Source organism: Jatropha curcas, chromosome 5, assembly GCF_041381405.1.
Source record: "Jatropha curcas cultivar XTBG-Jc1 chromosome 5, XTBG_Jcur_1.0, whole genome shotgun sequence".
NCBI lineage: Eukaryota > Viridiplantae > Streptophyta > Magnoliopsida > Malpighiales > Euphorbiaceae > Jatropha > Jatropha curcas.
This window is the reverse complement of record NC_143155.1, coordinates 23338317-23357365: the sequence shown is the minus strand read 5'-3', so window position 1 is coordinate 23357365 and position 19049 is coordinate 23338317. Positions and strand designations below refer to the sequence as shown.

At 31.7% G+C, this 19049-nt stretch overlaps 3 protein-coding genes across 5 annotated transcripts; all 3 read right to left on the bottom strand.

The window, feature by feature from the left end:
• Nucleotides 1-570: 570 nt before the first annotated feature.
• On the bottom strand, nt 571-2393 carry EXPA1 (expansin A1). Its single transcript, XM_012212277.4, has 4 exons — nt 2237-2393; nt 1981-2114; nt 1562-1874; nt 571-1434 (listed from the first exon to the last, which is right to left on the bottom strand). The coding sequence occupies exons 2-4, from the start codon at nt 2108-2110 to the stop codon at nt 1128-1130; spliced, it is 750 nt and encodes a 249-aa protein (XP_012067667.1). The 5' UTR covers nt 2111-2114; nt 2237-2393; the 3' UTR covers nt 571-1127.
• A 6948-nt stretch (nt 2394-9341) lies between these two features.
• On the bottom strand, nt 9342-10025 carry LOC149496421 (uncharacterized). Its single transcript, XM_089721337.1, has one exon. The coding sequence runs from the start codon at nt 10023-10025 to the stop codon at nt 9342-9344; it is 684 nt and encodes a 227-aa protein (XP_089577463.1).
• Nucleotides 10026-14658: 4633 nt separating this feature from the next.
• LOC149496420 (RING/U-box superfamily protein) lies at nt 14659-18657 on the bottom strand. 3 transcript variants are annotated; one of them, XM_089721933.1, is made up of 5 exons: nt 18432-18657; nt 17719-17871; nt 17235-17636; nt 15797-15837; nt 14659-15713 (listed from the first exon to the last, which is right to left on the bottom strand). In XM_089721933.1, exons 3-5 carry the CDS (start codon nt 17548-17550, stop codon nt 14844-14846), a joined length of 1227 nt encoding a protein of 408 aa, XP_089578059.1. In that variant the 5' UTR covers nt 17551-17636; nt 17719-17871; nt 18432-18657; the 3' UTR covers nt 14659-14843. The 3 variants fall into 3 exon arrangements, with proteins under 3 accessions (XP_089578059.1, XP_089578058.1, XP_089578057.1); XM_089721932.1 differs by having other exon boundaries at nt 17235-17871; nt 18331-18657; XM_089721931.1 differs by having other exon boundaries at nt 17235-17871.
• Between the last annotated feature and the right edge of the window lie 392 nt (nt 18658-19049).

The window sequence follows — 19049 nt, the reverse complement described above, 5'->3', positions numbered from 1 at the left end:
CCATTTGATGATGAATGAATATGTTGTAGCCATTAACACCATTACACTAACAATTACATGTTTGTTTTTAACAGAAACCCTAAAGAATGAAAACCCATTTGTTTTACTTGAAATTAGTTCACATGCACAAGTTGAACTAATTGATATTTATAGCTATTACGTTTTTGGTAATACAAAAAAAAAAAAAAAAAAAAAAAAAAAAATCATCTTTAAGCAAAGTAAATTTGGATGTTCTCCTAATATTGGTAATTAAAGATTCTTTGTTTAGATAAATTTGGAGTCTTTATGCTTTTTTTTCAGCAATATTTTACACATACTTTTCAAAATTCCTATTTAATTTGGGGATTACAAGGGAAAAAAATTAATTAGGTGAAGGTGTTAATTGCCTATCGAAATTGGGCCGTTGAATTTGGATTGTTTGAAGAGCCCACATTGGGGGTCCAATATACTTAATTTTTCGTCTTTTATTTATTTTATTTTATTTTTTATATACATATTGACCAATGTGTTGAAATTGTAGCTAAGCAAAAAGGACAAAAAGGAAAAAAAGGAAAAACTACAAACACCAAATTTAATAATAGATAGAAATTCTTTTAATTTCCATTAATAGTAGATGGAAATACGAAATTTACAATTTACTCACATAGTTAATCAAACTTCAAGCATAGACAACAAAGGGCATAATGGACCCAAAGTTGATTACAAATATTATCTCCCCAACAATGGGAAGCCAAAGTAAGAAAAAAAAAATTTTCTATTCAAGTACTAGTGGCGGGTGGTAATAGTCCACCTCTGCCCTTCTTTCTGCCATTTTCATAGCAGAAGAAAAAATGAGAAGACCCTTAACACTAATAAAAAAAAGGTCCCTCCGCCTATAGGACATCCCATACAATTCCTCAAAATGAGATATTAAGGGCACCTTAAAATAAAGCCCTTTTCCCATTTTGACCTCTTAACCTTCCAGACAGACTGTATATTACTAACATACCCTAGTATACTAAAGTCACACACTAATTACTAATACTACTTTTGATAACCCAGTATATATTATAAGATTATAACAACATAGAGTAAAGACCTAACATACTTATTATATTCTTTGGTTTTCTGGTGAAGGACATGTAGCCCTAACGGAATTGAGCACCAGAGTAGGTCTGCCCGAAGGACCAGCTAGGAGGAGCAACATTGTAGGACACCACACTGCGACCATCACTAGTAGTGACCTTAAATGAAAGGGCTTGACCATTGAGATAATTGTTGCTTTGCCAATTTTGCCCCCAGTTTCTTGACATCGACTGCCAACCGGTTCTGGACCCTTTGATGGCTACAGCATGTACATCACCAGCTCCACCAACGTTTGTGATTAGTACCAAGTTGAAGTAAGAGTGTCCATTGATTGTAAACCTTATGCCTCCTCTTCTTCTACAGGGTACCCTACAAAAACCACCCCACCAAATTATTAACTACCAACATGTAACAAAATTAGAGACCTAATTAACCGAATAAACTACAATTTGAATTGAAGCTATTTTGTTACAAGAACATGTGACTTGAAAAATACCTTCTGTAGGCCACAGGAACAATGCCAGCTCTGTATTGGGCAATGTGTTGGAAGACAGGCTGAGAAAGGTCAAAATGGTGGAGAGGAGGGTTGCACCAGCCGCCGGCGTTGTTGGGTAAGGCATTGTTTGGAGGGCAGAAATTTGTGGCAGTGACCACAATGGAGCCAGGAAGGCACCATTTTCGGTCATTAACACATCTAATTTCAAAACAAGATCCACAGCTTAACCCACTGTTAAACAGAGCTGTGCTTAAAGCAGCAGTGTTCGTTCCATAACCTTCACTATATAAATTCCCATAACCACAAGCCCCACCTGCAAAGATCCAATTTTTTTTTACCAGAATCAACAAAATTGGCCAAATGTGCATACTAAAAAACCTTAAACATATATTAAAAAGAATTTCCATTTGTGTCCATACCCATTGTGCCTGAAGCATCACCACCTCCATAAAAGGTTGCATGAGCATTAATCCATCCACCACCACCATACCCATTGACAGATGAGACCATTGCAAGAAAACCCAGAAAGAAAATCCCAAAGAATGCCATTTTCCTGCACAAGAATTAAGTTAAACCAAACAATTAGCATCTTTGTTAACATGGGTCCGTTTGAAAATAAGTTGAAATGAAAATGTGAGGGGAAAAAAGGAAAAGGTTCTTTCACAAAAACTGTACCTTGAAGAAAAATAAAGAGAGGAAGAAAGCTGGGGGTAATGTAAGACGATTGAGTGAAGAAAATGGGCAGGGGTGTGGAGGAATTTATAGAACTTTGGTGGGAGTATTAGCCACCGTTAATAGTCTTACAACTAACACACACTTTAAGCAGAAGGGGACCATCAACTGCTAGGGTTTTGTATAAAGAGTAATTTTATTTAATTTTTATTTTTAATAAAGTGTAGTGATTATTAAATTAATATTGAATTTAAAACAAAAAAAACAAAAAAAAACAAAAAAAAGTTCCCATATGTTCTCTTAAGTGCATGTGAAGGCTGTTTTGTAGGTTCAAAGCGTGTGGTTTTGTAGCTTTCCTAATGGGAAATTCCCTAAATCCAAGTGGGTCATAGTGATTTTTCCCCTCGATGGTTAATAACCTCCATAGCCACATGCTCTTGCGGGCAGCGCCCATTTGCCGCAATTGCCCTTTTCTCCTTTTTCTGCTCTATCTTGCAATCTTGCTCAATTTTTTTTGTCGTTGTGCATGAAAACGTACTCAAGTTAAAAATAAATGGAAAAGAGGTAAATTTAGAACAAGGGAAGAGCCTGATATTTTTGAGAATGGTAAATTTTTGTATATAGAAAGACCATAATTACTTGTTGACATGTAAGTTACAGTATATGCTTATTTTTGAATTAGTAAATGTGTAAATATGTTAGCTAGCATTAGGTAGGTACTTACGTTACGTCTCTCCACATTTGGAACAGATGCAAGTAGCTAAGGGATATTCTGCAATATGGTGCGGTAGTTTTAACGAAGAGCCGTCCATTGAGACTTAAGAGTTGGAGAGTGTGGCGCAATTTAATACCGAATCTATTTAGGTAAACCAATTAAATGAACATTTTTGACTCACACCTCTCCGTTGTATTTCATTTTTTCCGCTTCATTACTTGCATTTATTAATTTCACAATTTAGTTTTGAAATTTAAGTTTTTCTTTTTGTTGTGGGTCCAAATGTTATGTGCCCTGCATTCCATTGATGCATCTAAAACAAGTACACTTTTGTTAGGAGGAGAAATTAATAATTATATAAATAAATAAATAAATAGAAAGAACCCTCCACCACATGCACCTTCACTTGTACTTGTACTTGTACATTAAAAATGCCTCAATGGTATATATATATATATATATATATATATATATATATATATATATATATATATATATGTACTGAACGATTATAGAGGTTGTTACGGAAAAAAAAATATTTATATGTTTAAATTTATAAATCTTGCAAACATTTTGGGACATCCAAAAAAAATAATAATAAGTAAACAAAATGGGACGAATGGAGTAGAAGAATTAAGTAGTGTGATGAAATATATCCCAACAATATATTATTAAATAATGTACTTCCTCCATTTTATTATTTTAGGTAAAAAAATTTTTACACAAACATTTAGGAAGTAGTTAAATTGGTTTTTTTTTTTCTTTTTAACCCTCAGTGCACTAATGAATAAGTGAATTAGCATTAAACACAAATTATAAATGGATTATATAGTCTTTCATAAGGACTGCGTAGAAATTTATATACAATTAATGCATTTAATAATAATAAAAAAAAGATAAAATGGACTCTATAGTTTAGGCAAATTCTATTTCTATTAAATTTGCATATGTAAGTAAAATTGCCAAAATATAAATCTTATTGAAAGTTATGAAATGGAAGGATTATATATATATATATATATAACTCCTAATTGTATTGATGTATTTATCTATACATAGTTTATGAGTTAAAAAGTAATTCACCTCTATTACACTCCCTCCGTTCTATTTAGATAAAAAAAGTTGAATTTGTACAAAGATTAATGTGACAGCTAAATTATAATTTTTCGTTATTTTTTTTCTAATATACCCCCAATATAACATTAACTCCTATTTATATTTCTACGTAAAGACACATATAGATTGGAGAGAAAATAAGTGTATTAATTTCAAATTACGTCATTCAATAAATGATTTTGGGTAAGAACTACTTGTATTTAGAAATATAGGCATTTACATTTAGCTCCTCACTTAAATTAAACAAGTCAATAAAAACAAATGATCCCTTACTCTTACTCTAGTGGTAAGAATGATTGGTCCTAGGTTCAATTTTTGACATTGTAATAATTAATTTCAATTTGAATTCATTTCCTTTAATGGGATTGTTGTAACTTCTGCCGATAGCACCGAACGTTATATAATTTGCTGTATATAACATCGGAAAAAACAAAAAAACAAGTAAAGATTTACGTACACTCAATTTATTGCGTATAAATTGACTTATAAATTGGTTGCAAAAGTATCACATGGACAGTGTAAAAGCCATTGTGTGGTTTATTTATTTAATTAATTTTATAATAAGCAGTGTCAGGATTTATTAATTGTAAAATGGTATTCCCATCACATTTAAAATAAACAGTAAATAAAGATTTATTAATCGACAATAAGATCTGCAACAATAGCCTTAACTTGGATCCTGGTACTGATTGACGAAATAAGAGGTCCGTGATTCCCGCTCTATTACACTATCAATTCAACTTATTAACTCATTAATTAATAAATTAAGTGTATACGTGTACATAAAGTAAGTGTATCAGTGAATTAACACATCGAATCTTCTTCGTCAATATCATTATTTTTAATAGTACTTGCTTTAAGCTTTGTATTTTCCCTACTTGCTATTTGAGTTTAGGTAAGATTTAAAATATCGGTTACAATTGTATCAGACGTGAAATGAGATAATCATATTTCTTTTTGAATTAATTAAAGGTCTTCATTTTAAACTTTGAGTATGGAATCTCTTTAAATATTTAAAAGAGAGATTCTCTTTTTATAGAATTTATCCGGAGCGTATTCGAAATAATGGAATGAGCGGACTTGATTAAAAAATAAAAAAAAATATCGGTTAAAATGAGTTTTGATTATTTAGTGCATAATAATAATAATAATTGTTTCTTATGGCTGTCTGGTTGGAAGTTTGAATCCGGTCAAAATTTAAATTAGCCAAATTTGATTTTATAATTTTTGAGAAAAAGGTAAAACTAAGGTGCAGTGGCGCAGAGAAAAGGCATGGGCTGAGCAGCCCAATTTTCAAGTGAAACTCGTGCCAAGTCTAATCCCAATTCGCACCACTCCCTATAGGGTCAAAATCCTCAAAATTCACATCAAAAATTAATTCATTAATCCAAAAAGAGTTATTGAATAAGTATTTCTATTTGTATGCTAAGTAAATATATATAAATTAAGAGTAGTATTATAATTTATGTTTTTCATAAATTAATTAAATACAAATATCATATATTTTTGGGAAAAAAGCTATTTAGTAATTAGAACCAAACACAAAAATTTAACATTTCTAAAACTCCATTTTCTTAATGAAGTATTTTTATAAAATTTAAGTTTTTCATAAGAGTTTTAAGACAAATATGATTATTTATAAAATTTGTATTTTCGTGTCATATATATTAAATAAAAACCCTTTTTTTATAAAATTGTTCATATTTTATATATAGAATAGTTAAAAAAAGATGAATGAAACAATTTGATTTGAAAATTGAACTGCAATTTGACAGCGACTTTGGATAATAGTAATACATATATACACACACACGAGATAAGATTTGAAATGGATAGGCGCCTTTCTTCACAACCTGAAATCGACTTTTGCGTTTCGCTTTTTTACGGCTCTACCGCTATTTGTTAGAGCCTAGCGGCTGCACATGCTTTGCTTTTGGCTTTTCTCTATGCGTTTAAAATCCTATTTGGCTTCTTCCTTTCTCTATTTTTATTTTCAAAATTTATTCGCGGTACAGTAAAACCCAATGGGAACAAATGGTAAAACCTAAGTATTAAACTTTTGCTCCTCAACAGCTTTTAAAATGATATTTAATATTTTGATTATATGGTAAAACCTAAGTATTAAACTTTTGCTCCTCAACAACTTTTAAAATGATATTTAATATTTTGATTATAATCAAAATATTAGTTTATTATTTATGTTGTTCATTAGTACAGTGTTTATATAGCTATATTATTTTTTCTAAAAATTAATTAATAAAACAATCAACGGTTATTAAAATTGTTAATATTACTAAAGAGCGTAAAAAAAACATTTGGTTTAAACTATTCAGCTATGTTTTAAAGTTTTTTTATTAATTGGTAGGTAATTTATATTTATATTACGTTTGAATTTCATTATCGTTATCAAATGATTATTAATAAAATTATTTTTTTTGGAATTAATTTTATTGATAGTCATTTCCCTTAAATACTATATTAAAATTTAATTAGCGTATTTTTTATTTACATAAAATATTAAGATAAAAAATAATATATTTACCATAAAAATTAAACAAATGTATATTATTTACCGTAATATACAAAAAAAAATACCCTTAATTAATACTTAGTTTTACATTTTAGCATTAGCAACTGTCAAAATTTTAATAAACATCAATATTTATCGACTAATTGTTATCGAGCAATCAGCTACAGCAACTCATGTCAACTTATTTGAACAGCTAAAATAAACCGATCCTAAATTTGGAAGGACAAATTGGTATTTTAGAGCAGTGAACTTTAACCGCTAATAACCAACTTGTCGTTTGAATGAATACATCAAAACTGCAAAATTCCAACCTGCTTTTTGCAAGCATTCTCTCCCTATGCTTTATTGGTGTTTTGTCTGAAATAAAAAAAATCTGGACCATCCATTTAGTCAAGGATAGCCCTCACCAGTCACCAGTGTCCAATGTGGATTCCACAGCAGATTTTTCCTCCTTTTGTGTTCCGTCTCAGCTTTCACTGTTGCTAAGGATCTTCTGCTCTTACTCTGTCCAAAAGAAACAAATTCTCAAATCATGCTTATTGTTGACTCCCACTCACTAAGAAAAGCATCCAATTCCTTCACTTTTCCTTTCCTTTTCTTTTTCTTAATTATTAATTATAAGATTAAAAAAAGTTAACTTATTTCCAAACTTTTTACCTTGAAAGTAAATTTGATCAAAAGAACAACTTACTTTTATGAATTTTTTTTTTTGAGAATTTTTTGTTCAACATTTACTCAATACTTTTATAAATAATCTTACCGTTATTTAGATGTATGCATTAAATTTGTCTCAATTAAATGAATATTAATTAAATTTATAATTTAATTAATGATTCATATTTTTTAGAATTGAAATAATTCAATTATTTTTTTAATTTTTATCGATATGCTAAAAATTGGCAAATTTAAAGAATCGGACATTATATTCTGCGTATAAAATAGGCTATGTATTTTGTGGTGTTGAGTCAAATATAACTATTGTTTAACCATAATAGTTACGAGGATCCTAGAAAAATTCGAGGTTACGTGGCACAATCATATTAACATAGTATTTCAAATAAGTGAAAAAGAGAATTTCTAACTAATTTCATGATATCTTAGTTCATAACCACTTTTATAAGCCAACGTCAAATATTGAAATCTAGCTAAACTGTCTCGCTCCCCATGTGCAAATGTTCTTAAAAGTAACCATGATTAGACCAATAATTAAACCAATTAAAATTAATATGTTATTGAAATAAAAGCCAAGTGGGATGTGATTTTGATTGCTGTCTCTTCATAAATTTATGAATCGATGGATATAAAGAATAAAGCTTCAAAAAGTTTTAGTTACATGGATATAAACTTTATTTTTATTCTAGCGGTAAACAATAGAATGTAAAAAAATTTATAAATTTAACATTTCATGGCATTTAATTCCACATACATCCAAACATGGTCCAATTAAGGTTAGCTAAACCTAAATTCACCTAATTAACTACTTCAAGAAACATTTTTTTTTTTTTGCTTTTAGTATAAATTATGTTTAGGTTTGATGAGATAATGACACCCTTTTAATTAAATAAGTGTAGGCTTTTACTTTATTAACGCTTCTTAAGGGCTATCATATTCATATTTTATTTTATTAAATTGTAAAATTTTTTAAAAATACTTATCAAATCTAAAATATTAAACTCGAGCCAACGTGATCTTTTTACACAAAAAATTACATTTTGAATTTAATAAGCAAAAATATCTTGCATTAAACTTTATATACAACGGATCAAACTAAACGTAAATATATAAATTGTATGAATTGTAAATTAGAAAATTGGAATCATTGTTGAATTACCACCTATTGATTTGGGCCATCCATTAATTTTTTTATTTTTTTATTTAATTTTGAAAGTGGAGTTAGTTGATGTATAAGTTGCCGACAGTAATATTTTTCCAAATGATGTTTTTTTTTATTGATTTACTTATTTCTTTCATATTATTTTTATTATTGTGGATTGCTTGATTCACTGTGAAATTTTTAAATTGACTAATTATTAATTATAAGAAGAAGAAAAAAAATTAGAACGAATCTTGCTTTATATTTTTAATTGTAAAAAAAGATATGGAATTTTTTGGGACCCATTAATTACACGCATAAATCACATTTAGGCAATGATGGGAGGAAACAAAAAAAAAAAAAAAACCAAAAGCTTCATTAACTTAATAATAGTCCAACAAATATACTAGAATATCATTCCAAACCTGAAAGCAAGAATGAGCAATGGAAGCTCTAGCTAGAGTATGAGCTGCCAAGGTTGCTTGCACCTATTGCACCGAAATATCAACACGAGAATCTAAAATATGTCTACAATCAGAAAGCAAAACTCCTAATTTAGAATTATCAAGAGTATGATTAAGCAGAGCCTGGACAACTTGTTAACAGTTGAAATAACGCATACGTTAGGAGGTGGAAACTCATCTACAAACAAAAGACATTGACGCAAAACAAGGGCCTCAATGATCGCCGGCGAACTATTTCCTTCCGAGAATCTAGATATCGCTCTTTGAAAAATAATTTCAGCATTTTCAATAACAAACCCAAAGCCCACATAGTCTTGGCCAGAAAAAATCGCACCATCCACTTGGCACAACCAATTGAACGAACCCATAACATTAGCCACAGGTTGTAGACAACGTCCCTACAGACTTGAAATCATACCACTTTGACGTTGACGAGAGCATATCGAACTACCAGTTGGAATCTCTTCAACTTAAGCACTTTTCCAATCTTCATACCACTTAACTGCTTCAACATGTATTTGAGCAGGAGATAGACTATGGCACTGCCATAGCTCATTATTACGAGCAGCAAATATTTTCCATGCAACAATTGCACATTCCAATGCTTTTCTAATTCCTTTTAAGGACAAAAATTGCAGTAAAAATTCAGAAAAAATAATGTTAGACTGCAGGCCATCCAACCTCACATTCCTCCATACCTCCTTCACCTTAGGACAATGAATAAGCACATGATCCCTACTCTCATCACCACTACACCATAAGCATCTAGCCTCAACCTCAACCCTCCTACGTTTAAGATTATCACGAGTAGGCAATAAGTTCCTACTTGCCCTCCAACAAAAATCCTTCACCTTTGGAGCTACATTCAACTTCCATAATTTTTGCCAAATTTCACCATTTTGTTTAGATGGCTCTCTCCCCAAAACTCCCAAACTCACATAGTAACCCAACTTGATCGTATACACTCCCTTCTTATCAAAGCGCCACATAAACACATCCTCTCTATCAAAACAACTAATCGGGATACCCACAATTGCTCTAATATCTCTCACTAAAAACAAATCTAATAGCTTTACAATATCCCACTTCTTTCGGCTCCTGTCAAAAAGGTCACAAACTCTAACATCTGGATCAATGAACTCCAGAGGAAACATAGTTAATTATCAGGTTGTCGTAATTTTTTTTTTTTTTAAGAAGAAATGCACCATTGCATTAACTTGAATTATAGAAAGAGACCAAATAAGGAGGGATTATTTCTTAAACCTGAAAACGATCATAGCTATAAGACACTCTAATAAGAGAGCCTTGTAGCAATATTAGGCCTAGCAACTAAAATGTCTTTTTACAATTTTGAATAATTTGTTCAAATTCAAAATAATACAAAATATTACATATAGATTGATACATTTCGCCTTTATTTTTCTAGATAATGTTATTCCTTTTTCTTTTTATTAATAAATAAAAGGATTAATCAATTACCAATTGGTCAAGTAAGATAAGGCGTTGGATTCTTTAAGCAACATCTAGGGTATGAATTCAAACTCTGACGTTGTGAATAGAGAAAACTGGGTTGGAAGAGGGTCACTCCATAATGGGCCTCTGCAAAATCCGAATCCAGATTAACCGACTGTGCCTGATATCGGATGGTTTGCCAAAAATAAATAAAAGGATTAAGTCAAAGATACCATTACATGTTAAAAAAATAAAATTGACACGTTGAGGGCGACCTATTCCTAATTGAAATAAACTTAATGATGCGCATATCTAATACATAATTGTCGATGAGTAAACCTTTTCCATAGTCCTCCATACATGCATAGAAAAATTAAAAAAACAACCCTTTAATTAGAAGAATTTGCAAATTAGTCGAAAAATGTATTCCTAAAACTTTTTCATGACAAAGAATTTGGATAAATTTGCAATTGCATGGCCTATTGATGTTGATATTTCTTTTTAGATAAGCAAATATTGAGATCTCTATATCTATTGCATCAATTATTAAAACTTAAAAATGAATTGCACATCTACCAATTTATCCAATTGAATGTGGTTGATCCTTCTACGTCTTGCATGTGCTTTATGGGTTAGTGATAGAGATTTGGAGGTTCATCTCCAATTAATTAATATAAAGGGGAAGCTTGACTAATTTTCATATATTGTGTCATCCACTATGAGAAAAGGAAAGGAACACATGGCCACTCCCACTAGAGTTTGCATGGCACTAACTAGTATTTTTTTTTTTTTTTAGGAAAAAAATTGGGTCATGTTTGACATTAGTTATTAATAAAAATTCAAATATGACTTTGATATATATATGTAACATCATCGAATCTAATTATCATTAAAATGACAATAAAATAAACTTTATTAATAATGAAAATATTAAATAGTTATTTATTCTATTAAATAATAGGTAGAATGCTTAAAAGTAAAAACAAGATGTTTCCTACAAATTTTTTTTTTCTGAAGGAAAAAATAAAAATTGAAACAAGAAGGAAGGCCATGAATTTAAGAACCTTTTTCACTTACATAGGTAAAATTCAACAATCTTGTATAAATAATGAACAGTTAAAATGTAGCTTTCAAGGGCTACAAAAATGTTCCATCTCTACATTTTTTTTTTTTCAATTGAAATATACCAATTTCATTGTAAAACTATTCAAAGCTCAATTAAGGGTATTTTTGTCTCTTTGAAAAAGGGCAAATTTACTTGTGTGGTGGCCAACTTGTCCACGGGCTTTGAAACAGACATAAGCTGATTAGGTACTATTTGCAGTACAAATATAATCAAACAATTTTAAATCTTGTTCAAAAAGTTTTTTCATTTTTGAGGTGATGTTGAATCTCCATGTGCATATGTCTGGCCCATTGCTTCTGGCCCATTTACTCATTAGCCTCTTTGGCTGCCATCCACTTATTTTAGCCCCGTGTAGTAATAGGATATTTAAATAAATGGTCCCCAAAATGAGAAATGAGAAGCCATAGGTAGGCTAATTCCTCATGGAAAATTGAAATATTTGATTTTTTTCTAAATAATTTCTCTATGACAGTTTTAGACGGAAAGATATGATTTTGCACTCAAAGAAAAACATTTGGTGTCGGATTATGTATTTTAGTTTATATTAAAAAAAAAAAACAAAAGCAAACGATGCCTAATTAGCCGAATTGATTAAAGCGAATATTCTAAGACTGTTAAAGCTAATATTTAGAGCATGTCTGATGCTAATGTGGATTGCTTTTATTTCATTGTTATATTAGAAAAACAGAAAGATTTTTGAAAAAATGTTCTCAATGCTAATCTCTATTTGGTATATCAAGTTAAGGTGTCAAAAAAAAATAGTAAAATAGGCATTGTCTACTTTACCTTCTATTTTTATAGGGTCTCTTAGATAATACGAGCATTTGTTGCTTTACAGTGATTGATTGCATATTGAATTGTGGGCCCATAAAAGAAAAAAAAAAAGTAATGGAAGAGAATTCAAAACTAATGCATTGGAAAGTGATTTTTAAAATTCAATGTCTATAAATAAACATTCAGTTATATCAGCATTCACGTATATATGACATAGCAGCCGTGTCATCATTCACATATTCTATTACATATGATACATGAGCCACAATTCACATTAGCATTGAAGATGCTCTCATCTTTAATTCATGTATGTAATCCTGACGTGTGTGTATCCGTGGATATATAGGAATGAAAAAACGCCCAAATATTGGTAATTGAATCCAGCTTTGCACCATAATTGGCACACTAAGGTCCTACTAAAAGAATTGAAAGGTCCCAAATAGTGTCTTTGAATGACAAGGTCATAGGTTATGAAGCACTAAAACAAAAAGCAACTCATCTAAAAAACCAAACAAAAGATGCAATTGACTCTTCAAATTAGATTTCAAGTGAGAAACAGTCATGTATTCGTTTGATTGAATTTGAAAGGCAACTTGTTTCACATGTAGGGGCCAACATGTTATAGCTGTTTAGGCTTTGTAATGGAACCTGCCTTTGTGTATAAAGCTAAGCTATGGACCCCTCCTTCACATGGAGCTCACATGTTCTAAATTTCCTTCTTTGCTCACTACAAATTACCCATTTGAATGAAGTTTAATTTTCAGTCTTGAACAGTACTTCTCTGCAAGCATATTCACCGTCAGAATTCTGAAAGGAGAACTATAATGTTCACATATTTGAGCAGATATTTTCATATTTAAAAGGACAATGCATGTGATGATTCAATTTCAGTATCTGCCAAAACAAAGAAAATGTTTGTGTTATTACTCTTCCTTTTTTGAATTCACAGTAAAATTCTAACTCATTGAATAGTCATTTTATATTTCCATTAATAGATAAATTAGTAGATGTTGACACACATCAAGAAATGGTCTCCTTTTTCTTTTTTCAATACGTTTTTTTATACACTCATAATTTAATTATTGACCCTTAAATATCGTAAATATAGTTTGCCCAAAGCAATCCAAACTTAATGCTAAATGTGAAATTAGTTAAAAAATAAAAGGTAAATTTTTTTTTTTTTTTTTTTTTTAAATAAAGAGACCAATAGGGTCTAAATATTACACCTTAAAATCAATGTCACTTTCTTTGAAATAGAAAGTCTAATCCTAGCGATTACTTTTCAATGGAGAGTTTTTCTTTTCTTTCTTTATAGTTGTTTCTTTCTTTTTATTGAAATTTATATTGTTATTTTATTTAAATAATGGAACCGTGAAAGCTAGCAAATTGAGAGAAAATGACAATGGTTAGAACATGGCTAGTGGTAAGGAAACAAATATCATGATCCAACTGTGAAAATTGATTGGTTATGGTTTTTGCAAGGGAACATTAGAATCCGAGTTTTGCAATGTTGTCTAGGCTAGTGTCAACATAGCACATGATTGTTGAAAAAGAGAGAGGATGGTCCCCTAGGGCTATTACTACTATTGTACACTACCTTAACTATTAACTCTACCAAATACAATTTCTAAAATTTTAGTGGCTATACAAATTGGATTATGATCTTTTCAAATTTTGAAAAGTGGAAATGAACCTTCCTCTTCAGAAAATAACTCCAACTTGAAAATGAAAAATTAGTCGGGGCTTTCAAGCATTGATGTACACCCTCTTTATTATTGTATCAGTATGTATCTTGTACACATGCATTGCCTTTTTGTTTTATGTATGTATATGTAAGGAATATACATACAAAAGGCCAATTTTGATATTGCAAGGTCCCATGTGTGTTTGAAAATAACCTATTTTACTCCTATATATATATATATATATATATTGCACATTTTAAGTTTTTACAAAAACCATAATAATAATAATAATAATAATATGAAAGCAAAGTTTCAGCCCAAATTCCAGTTTCGTGGGCCAGAATTCTCAGAGAGAATCTTCAACTAGATGGTTTCATAAGTCGAGATACACCCAATCCATTCCCCCCTGCCTGCCGCTATAATAAACCACTTGTCCCTCTTAATAAGAACTAAGAAGCTTCCTCAGCCCTCACCCTAAAAAATTAAAAAGCCCACTACAATAAATCTTCATAATTTTTGGTCTTGACCCATTGTCACTCTTATTAAGAAGCTTCCTCAGCCCTCACCCATTGTCACTCTTCCCTTGATTGGATGCACCGTACACGCCTATACACTTTGTGATATTTGAGGAAGCCATCTGCCAGATATCGTTAGGGCATTGCCCATGTCTCCTTCTAGGAATCCAATTAGTGCATTCACCAATTCTGCTTGGTAGCAACAGAATGCAAAATGTCAACCTTTCAGCACATATGAACAATTGCCTACACTCTCATGTGAATACAAAGTAGGCATAAAATTACTATACAAAATCACTCGGTTGTCCATTCTCATTGCCAATTGCCAGGCATCTACCCAGCTAATCGAGATAGAATCAATTTGTGAACTAAATTAAAAAAAAATACAGCATTTGCATTCCAATCGTCTAAACACGAACATCAGCTCTTCATAGTTGGGCCAGCTTTTGTCATTGAGAAGCTGACCGTTCCCAAATCAATGGACTTTCCATTCTGCATCGGTGAAGAATATGTACCATTCCTTAGCTTCCCTGGAAATTCCTTACTAGTGTTACCCTTCACGGAGAGATTTTTTCTCATTCGGCTCCGGTTGAGTAGTAACATAGCATTCCTTTGGGATGTATTTAATGCACCTTCTACACAATCTCCCATTGGCACACAGCCCCAGGCCCTAGATGAACCATGCTCAGAAGATGGTTTAAGACTTGGGAAACTATTCCTCATCCTGGGACAAAATCGTAGCTTTGGAGAATTTTCCTCCTCCAATCGCGCACATAGAGGGCAAGGAGGGTCACTTTTATGTGCCTTAGATGTTGTCTGCTCCAAACATTCTGCATGAAAAACATGATGGCATGAAAGAACCCCTGCAACAGGCATGTCTCCACTTCTCACAATCCGCCTAGAACTCCAAGGGGACCTTTGTGAGAGAAATCTTTCACACAATCCACATCTATAACCATCAGATAAAGGGCACAATTGACTAAGATTTTCGGATCCCAGTGGATCAGAAATGTCTATACAATCCATGCTACTGCTAGCACTGCTCCATCGGTGGGCATCTTTTTGCAGGGTAGCAAAATCAACCTCTGAAACTCCAATAGTTGGTGTTTCAGAAGCTTCTCTTGGTGACTGGGAGGGAAGGAACAATGGGTGGATAGGTTTGGACAAAAAGGAATGGCGACCGGAAAAGTTATACCGAGAGGATAGGCATGACTTGAAGGTGGGTTCGGACTCGCTGCTATCTGAAAAAGATGAAGTGGGTGACCCACTTTCTAGGTTTCCAGAAATTCCCTGCAGAGATTTAATCCTACTTAGGAACTTAAATTGTAGCTAGATAATAGATACGCCGACAGCAAACAGAAAACAGTAATTACCTTCATAATAGGTGTGGAGGGTGATTGCTGCAGAACTTGACCTGGAATGTACAAACGGCAAAAGTATAGTTAAATTCAGAAAATAAAAACAATAACAACTACTAAGCCTTAATTCCAAGGATGTTTGGGGTCAGCATATAGTTAAAATCGAAACGAGAAAAAAAATATATCACCAGTAGCGAAAATTAGAAATATGACAATTATGAGACATTCTGTTCCATTGATGAATGATAGTTGATGGTCGATGAGTAATGGTGTAACCTAATGGCATATAAGTAGAAGCAGTAATAAAAATCCAAATTATATTGCCCAGAATCCCTCCTAGTTGAAAGTTTCAAGAGATACTAGTCCAAAACCCAGGTGACAGAATAAACAAGAGTCATTATTGATGAGACCCGATCATGGTCATGCGGACCTCCAAACACCCAAACAAAATATGAGCTTATTTGGATTGGGGCTTCATCAAATTACGGAACTTATTTAGACAATCAAGGTCTTTAACTACCTCAAAAACTTTAATGATTCTTGCACCTGATTTGTGTTTCAGAATGCAAACTTTACTTTCTACAATAAATTTCTCCACATTGATTTAATAGCAACATACACAGGAAAATATCGCACAAACAGCTATTTGGACCTGATAATTTGGTGTAGGGTGAAGCAGACGCTACTCTGTTTACATGATCATCCACATTGTTTAAAAGTAAGGGAAACAAATCTTAATATCCTGCACTTGGATGCGTGACTTTTGATAGTCGAATGAGATGGAAGGCTGAAGAGAAGATATAAAAAGAAAGGCCTTAAACTTCTGGACTTCAATGGTTTAATATGCAAAAGAAAATCAATGAGAATTACTCTCCATTGAGCCTATCCACCATAAAAATTAATGAATCCCTGGGTACATATGAACTAATAAAAACTTGAAAATAACTAATGTCCCATTAGAGTTTATCATTAACACTTTGGTGTCCATTATTTTAAGCATATACATTTTAGTCATTCAATGAACGTGCACGTGTGTGTTTTAAGGATAATGGGGATTCTGCTAATAGGTTAGGAAAATTATAGATGAAATGACTTAAAAGCACCTTTCTAAAGCATTCCTTAATTTAGATAAAATCCTTAATTGATTATTTGCTTCTCTTATATTGTCTCACACATTCAGTCTTTCTCAAATCTTTGGTCCTAATTCAATAAAGAGGAAAACCCCATTGAAAGCCCAAAATAATAGATGGAACCATGTAAAGCCCATGATGTGAAAAGTGTCAATATTCTCTGAAGTAAGGAGGTTAAATTCCCCATAGTTCACAAATTCAAGAGGTTTGAGCAGTTTATTTCCTTAAGAATGATTCAAGCAAGAAGCTTAGCAAGTATCAATTAATTTGAGGAGAACAATATTAAACATGTTAAAGAAAATACCAGAATATATTTTTATTACCTCTCCTTGTTGCAGTGTCATAATCATCAACATTAATTTCCTGTATTGCTGGAGGTGTCCATTGAGGACCTGGAGAAAGATGAGGACTACTAAGAAACAAGCCCACACCATCAGATGCAGAACAGTGATGATTGTAAAGATGATTTCCTCTCATCCATCCACTTTCTTTACTGTTTGATGATGTTGAGGACCCAAGCAACAGGTTACCATCTTGCGAATCATTCAGTAGCTCTTCAGATGAGAAACTAAAATCCCATCTCGATGGGGGTGGTGAGAAGCTTATATTAGTTCTCCAGTAAGGCTCAGGCTGACCCATAGGCCAGTCCCCACGGGTCGTATTTGACCCATGTGGCCTTGCAGCCACGCAACAAAGCGACCCCGTTTTAGCTATTTTCTATGACCCTAAACCAAATCAATTGTGTTGGTTTAAACCTCTATAAAGCTTATAACAGGAGATTATCCGTAACAAATCAGTCCAACATACCCAATTAATGCAACATTGCAATTCCTTTGGAATTAAGTCCAATGTTCAAAATACAAGAACATGTAGGAATCTCGGATTCATGAATAAATAACAAATAGCAGGAATTCCCTTACACAAGCCGGAAAAGCATCAGTTGGTCAATGCCAATCAACCCTGACAAAATAAATAATTCAGCCTGTGAGCTGCATATATTCCCAAATGAAACTTGATTCACAAAGTCACAGCAATCATGAAAAAAAAAAAAAAAAAAAAAAAAAAAAAAAAAAAAAAAACAAATACACAATCAAATGCTATATCCAAAAAACTATTTAATGAGATCACATCAAGAAAATATAAAATTACAATAATCTAAGCATCATAACAGTCCACATGCAAGCAAACAGGAATGGCAGAATAAATGTACAGAACAAAAGCTTATTATACCAACAAATTAAGCAGAAAAGAACACTTCACGCCATAAAACCAGCAAAGTCAAAATCTTAAATCAGAAGAACTCTGTCTCTTTCTCTATCCATCCATACGCCCAAGCCAAAAATGAAGTAACAAATTAACATGTTATAACCAAAACCGAACCTCATTATTTAAGAATCAAAAACAATGTAAGGAACTCACAAGCCTATATGTCTGTACGGCGAGACATCGAAGCAAATATTAACATTGGGTCAGTACCACCAAAACATCAGAAAGAGAAAAAGGAGATAGATGATACTTACTGGCGAAAGAAGAAAAACAAAGAGAAATGGAAGAAATTGTATGCTCGGTGACTGCTCTGCAAAACGCACAGCAATCAATCAAAAACCCTAATTTATCGGTGAAAGAAAGATTACTTTATATCAAATGAAATGAAATTAAAGTTGTTAATTGAAAGCCCTTTTGGCTGTAGGTCCTCTGTCTTTACTGGTTTTCTTTATACACCTCTTTTTAAGTGTCAACAAGCAAGGATAGCACTACTGACATTCTTACATAACTTTGTGATATTAAATTTATTAAAAATATAAATATAATCGATTGTGAGATTTTATTATTAAAATACGACTATATCGTTCTTTATTTTTACTTAAAAAAATTAAATTTAATTGAATCCCATCTCTAATTTTTCTTATTTCAATTAGAAGTTTCAGAATTGATAAAATTGAAGTCTGGTAAATTATTTTTCTCAAAAAAAAAAAAAAATTTATTATAATATTATTAAACTATTAGACTAACTAGATATTAACTAGATCCTTTTTTTGTTTATTTTTCACCTATTATTAAATTTTACATGTTCACAAGCATATGAGAATACATATTTTAGTTATCATTAATTTTCTCTAATAATTATTTGTAATTTA

Bases quoted from the DNA above. Each gene is read 5' to 3' on its own strand.
- LOC149496421 (XM_089721337.1), bottom strand. From the start codon at position 10,025: ATGTTTCCTCTGGAGTTCATTGATCCAGATGTTAGAGTTTGTGACCTT.
- LOC149496420 (XM_089721932.1), bottom strand. From the start codon at position 17,550: ATGGGTCAGCCTGAGCCTTACTGGAGAACTAATATAAGCTTCTCACCA. The intron at 15,838-17,234 runs GTAATAAAAATA...TGTACATTCCAG, and splicing joins TGACACTGCAACAAGGAGAG to GTCAAGTTCTGCAGCAATCA. The intron at 15,714-15,796 runs GTAATTACTGTT...AAATCTCTGCAG, and splicing joins CCTCCACACCTATTATGAAG to GGAATTTCTGGAAACCTAGA.
- EXPA1 (XM_012212277.4), bottom strand. From the start codon at position 2,110: ATGGCATTCTTTGGGATTTTCTTTCTGGGTTTTCTTGCAATGGTCTCA. The intron at 1,875-1,980 runs GTATGGACACAA...GGATCTTTGCAG, and splicing joins TGATGCTTCAGGCACAATGG to GTGGGGCTTGTGGTTATGGG. The intron at 1,435-1,561 runs GTATTTTTCAAG...TGGTTTTTGTAG, and splicing joins GTTCCTGTGGCCTACAGAAG to GGTACCCTGTAGAAGAAGAG.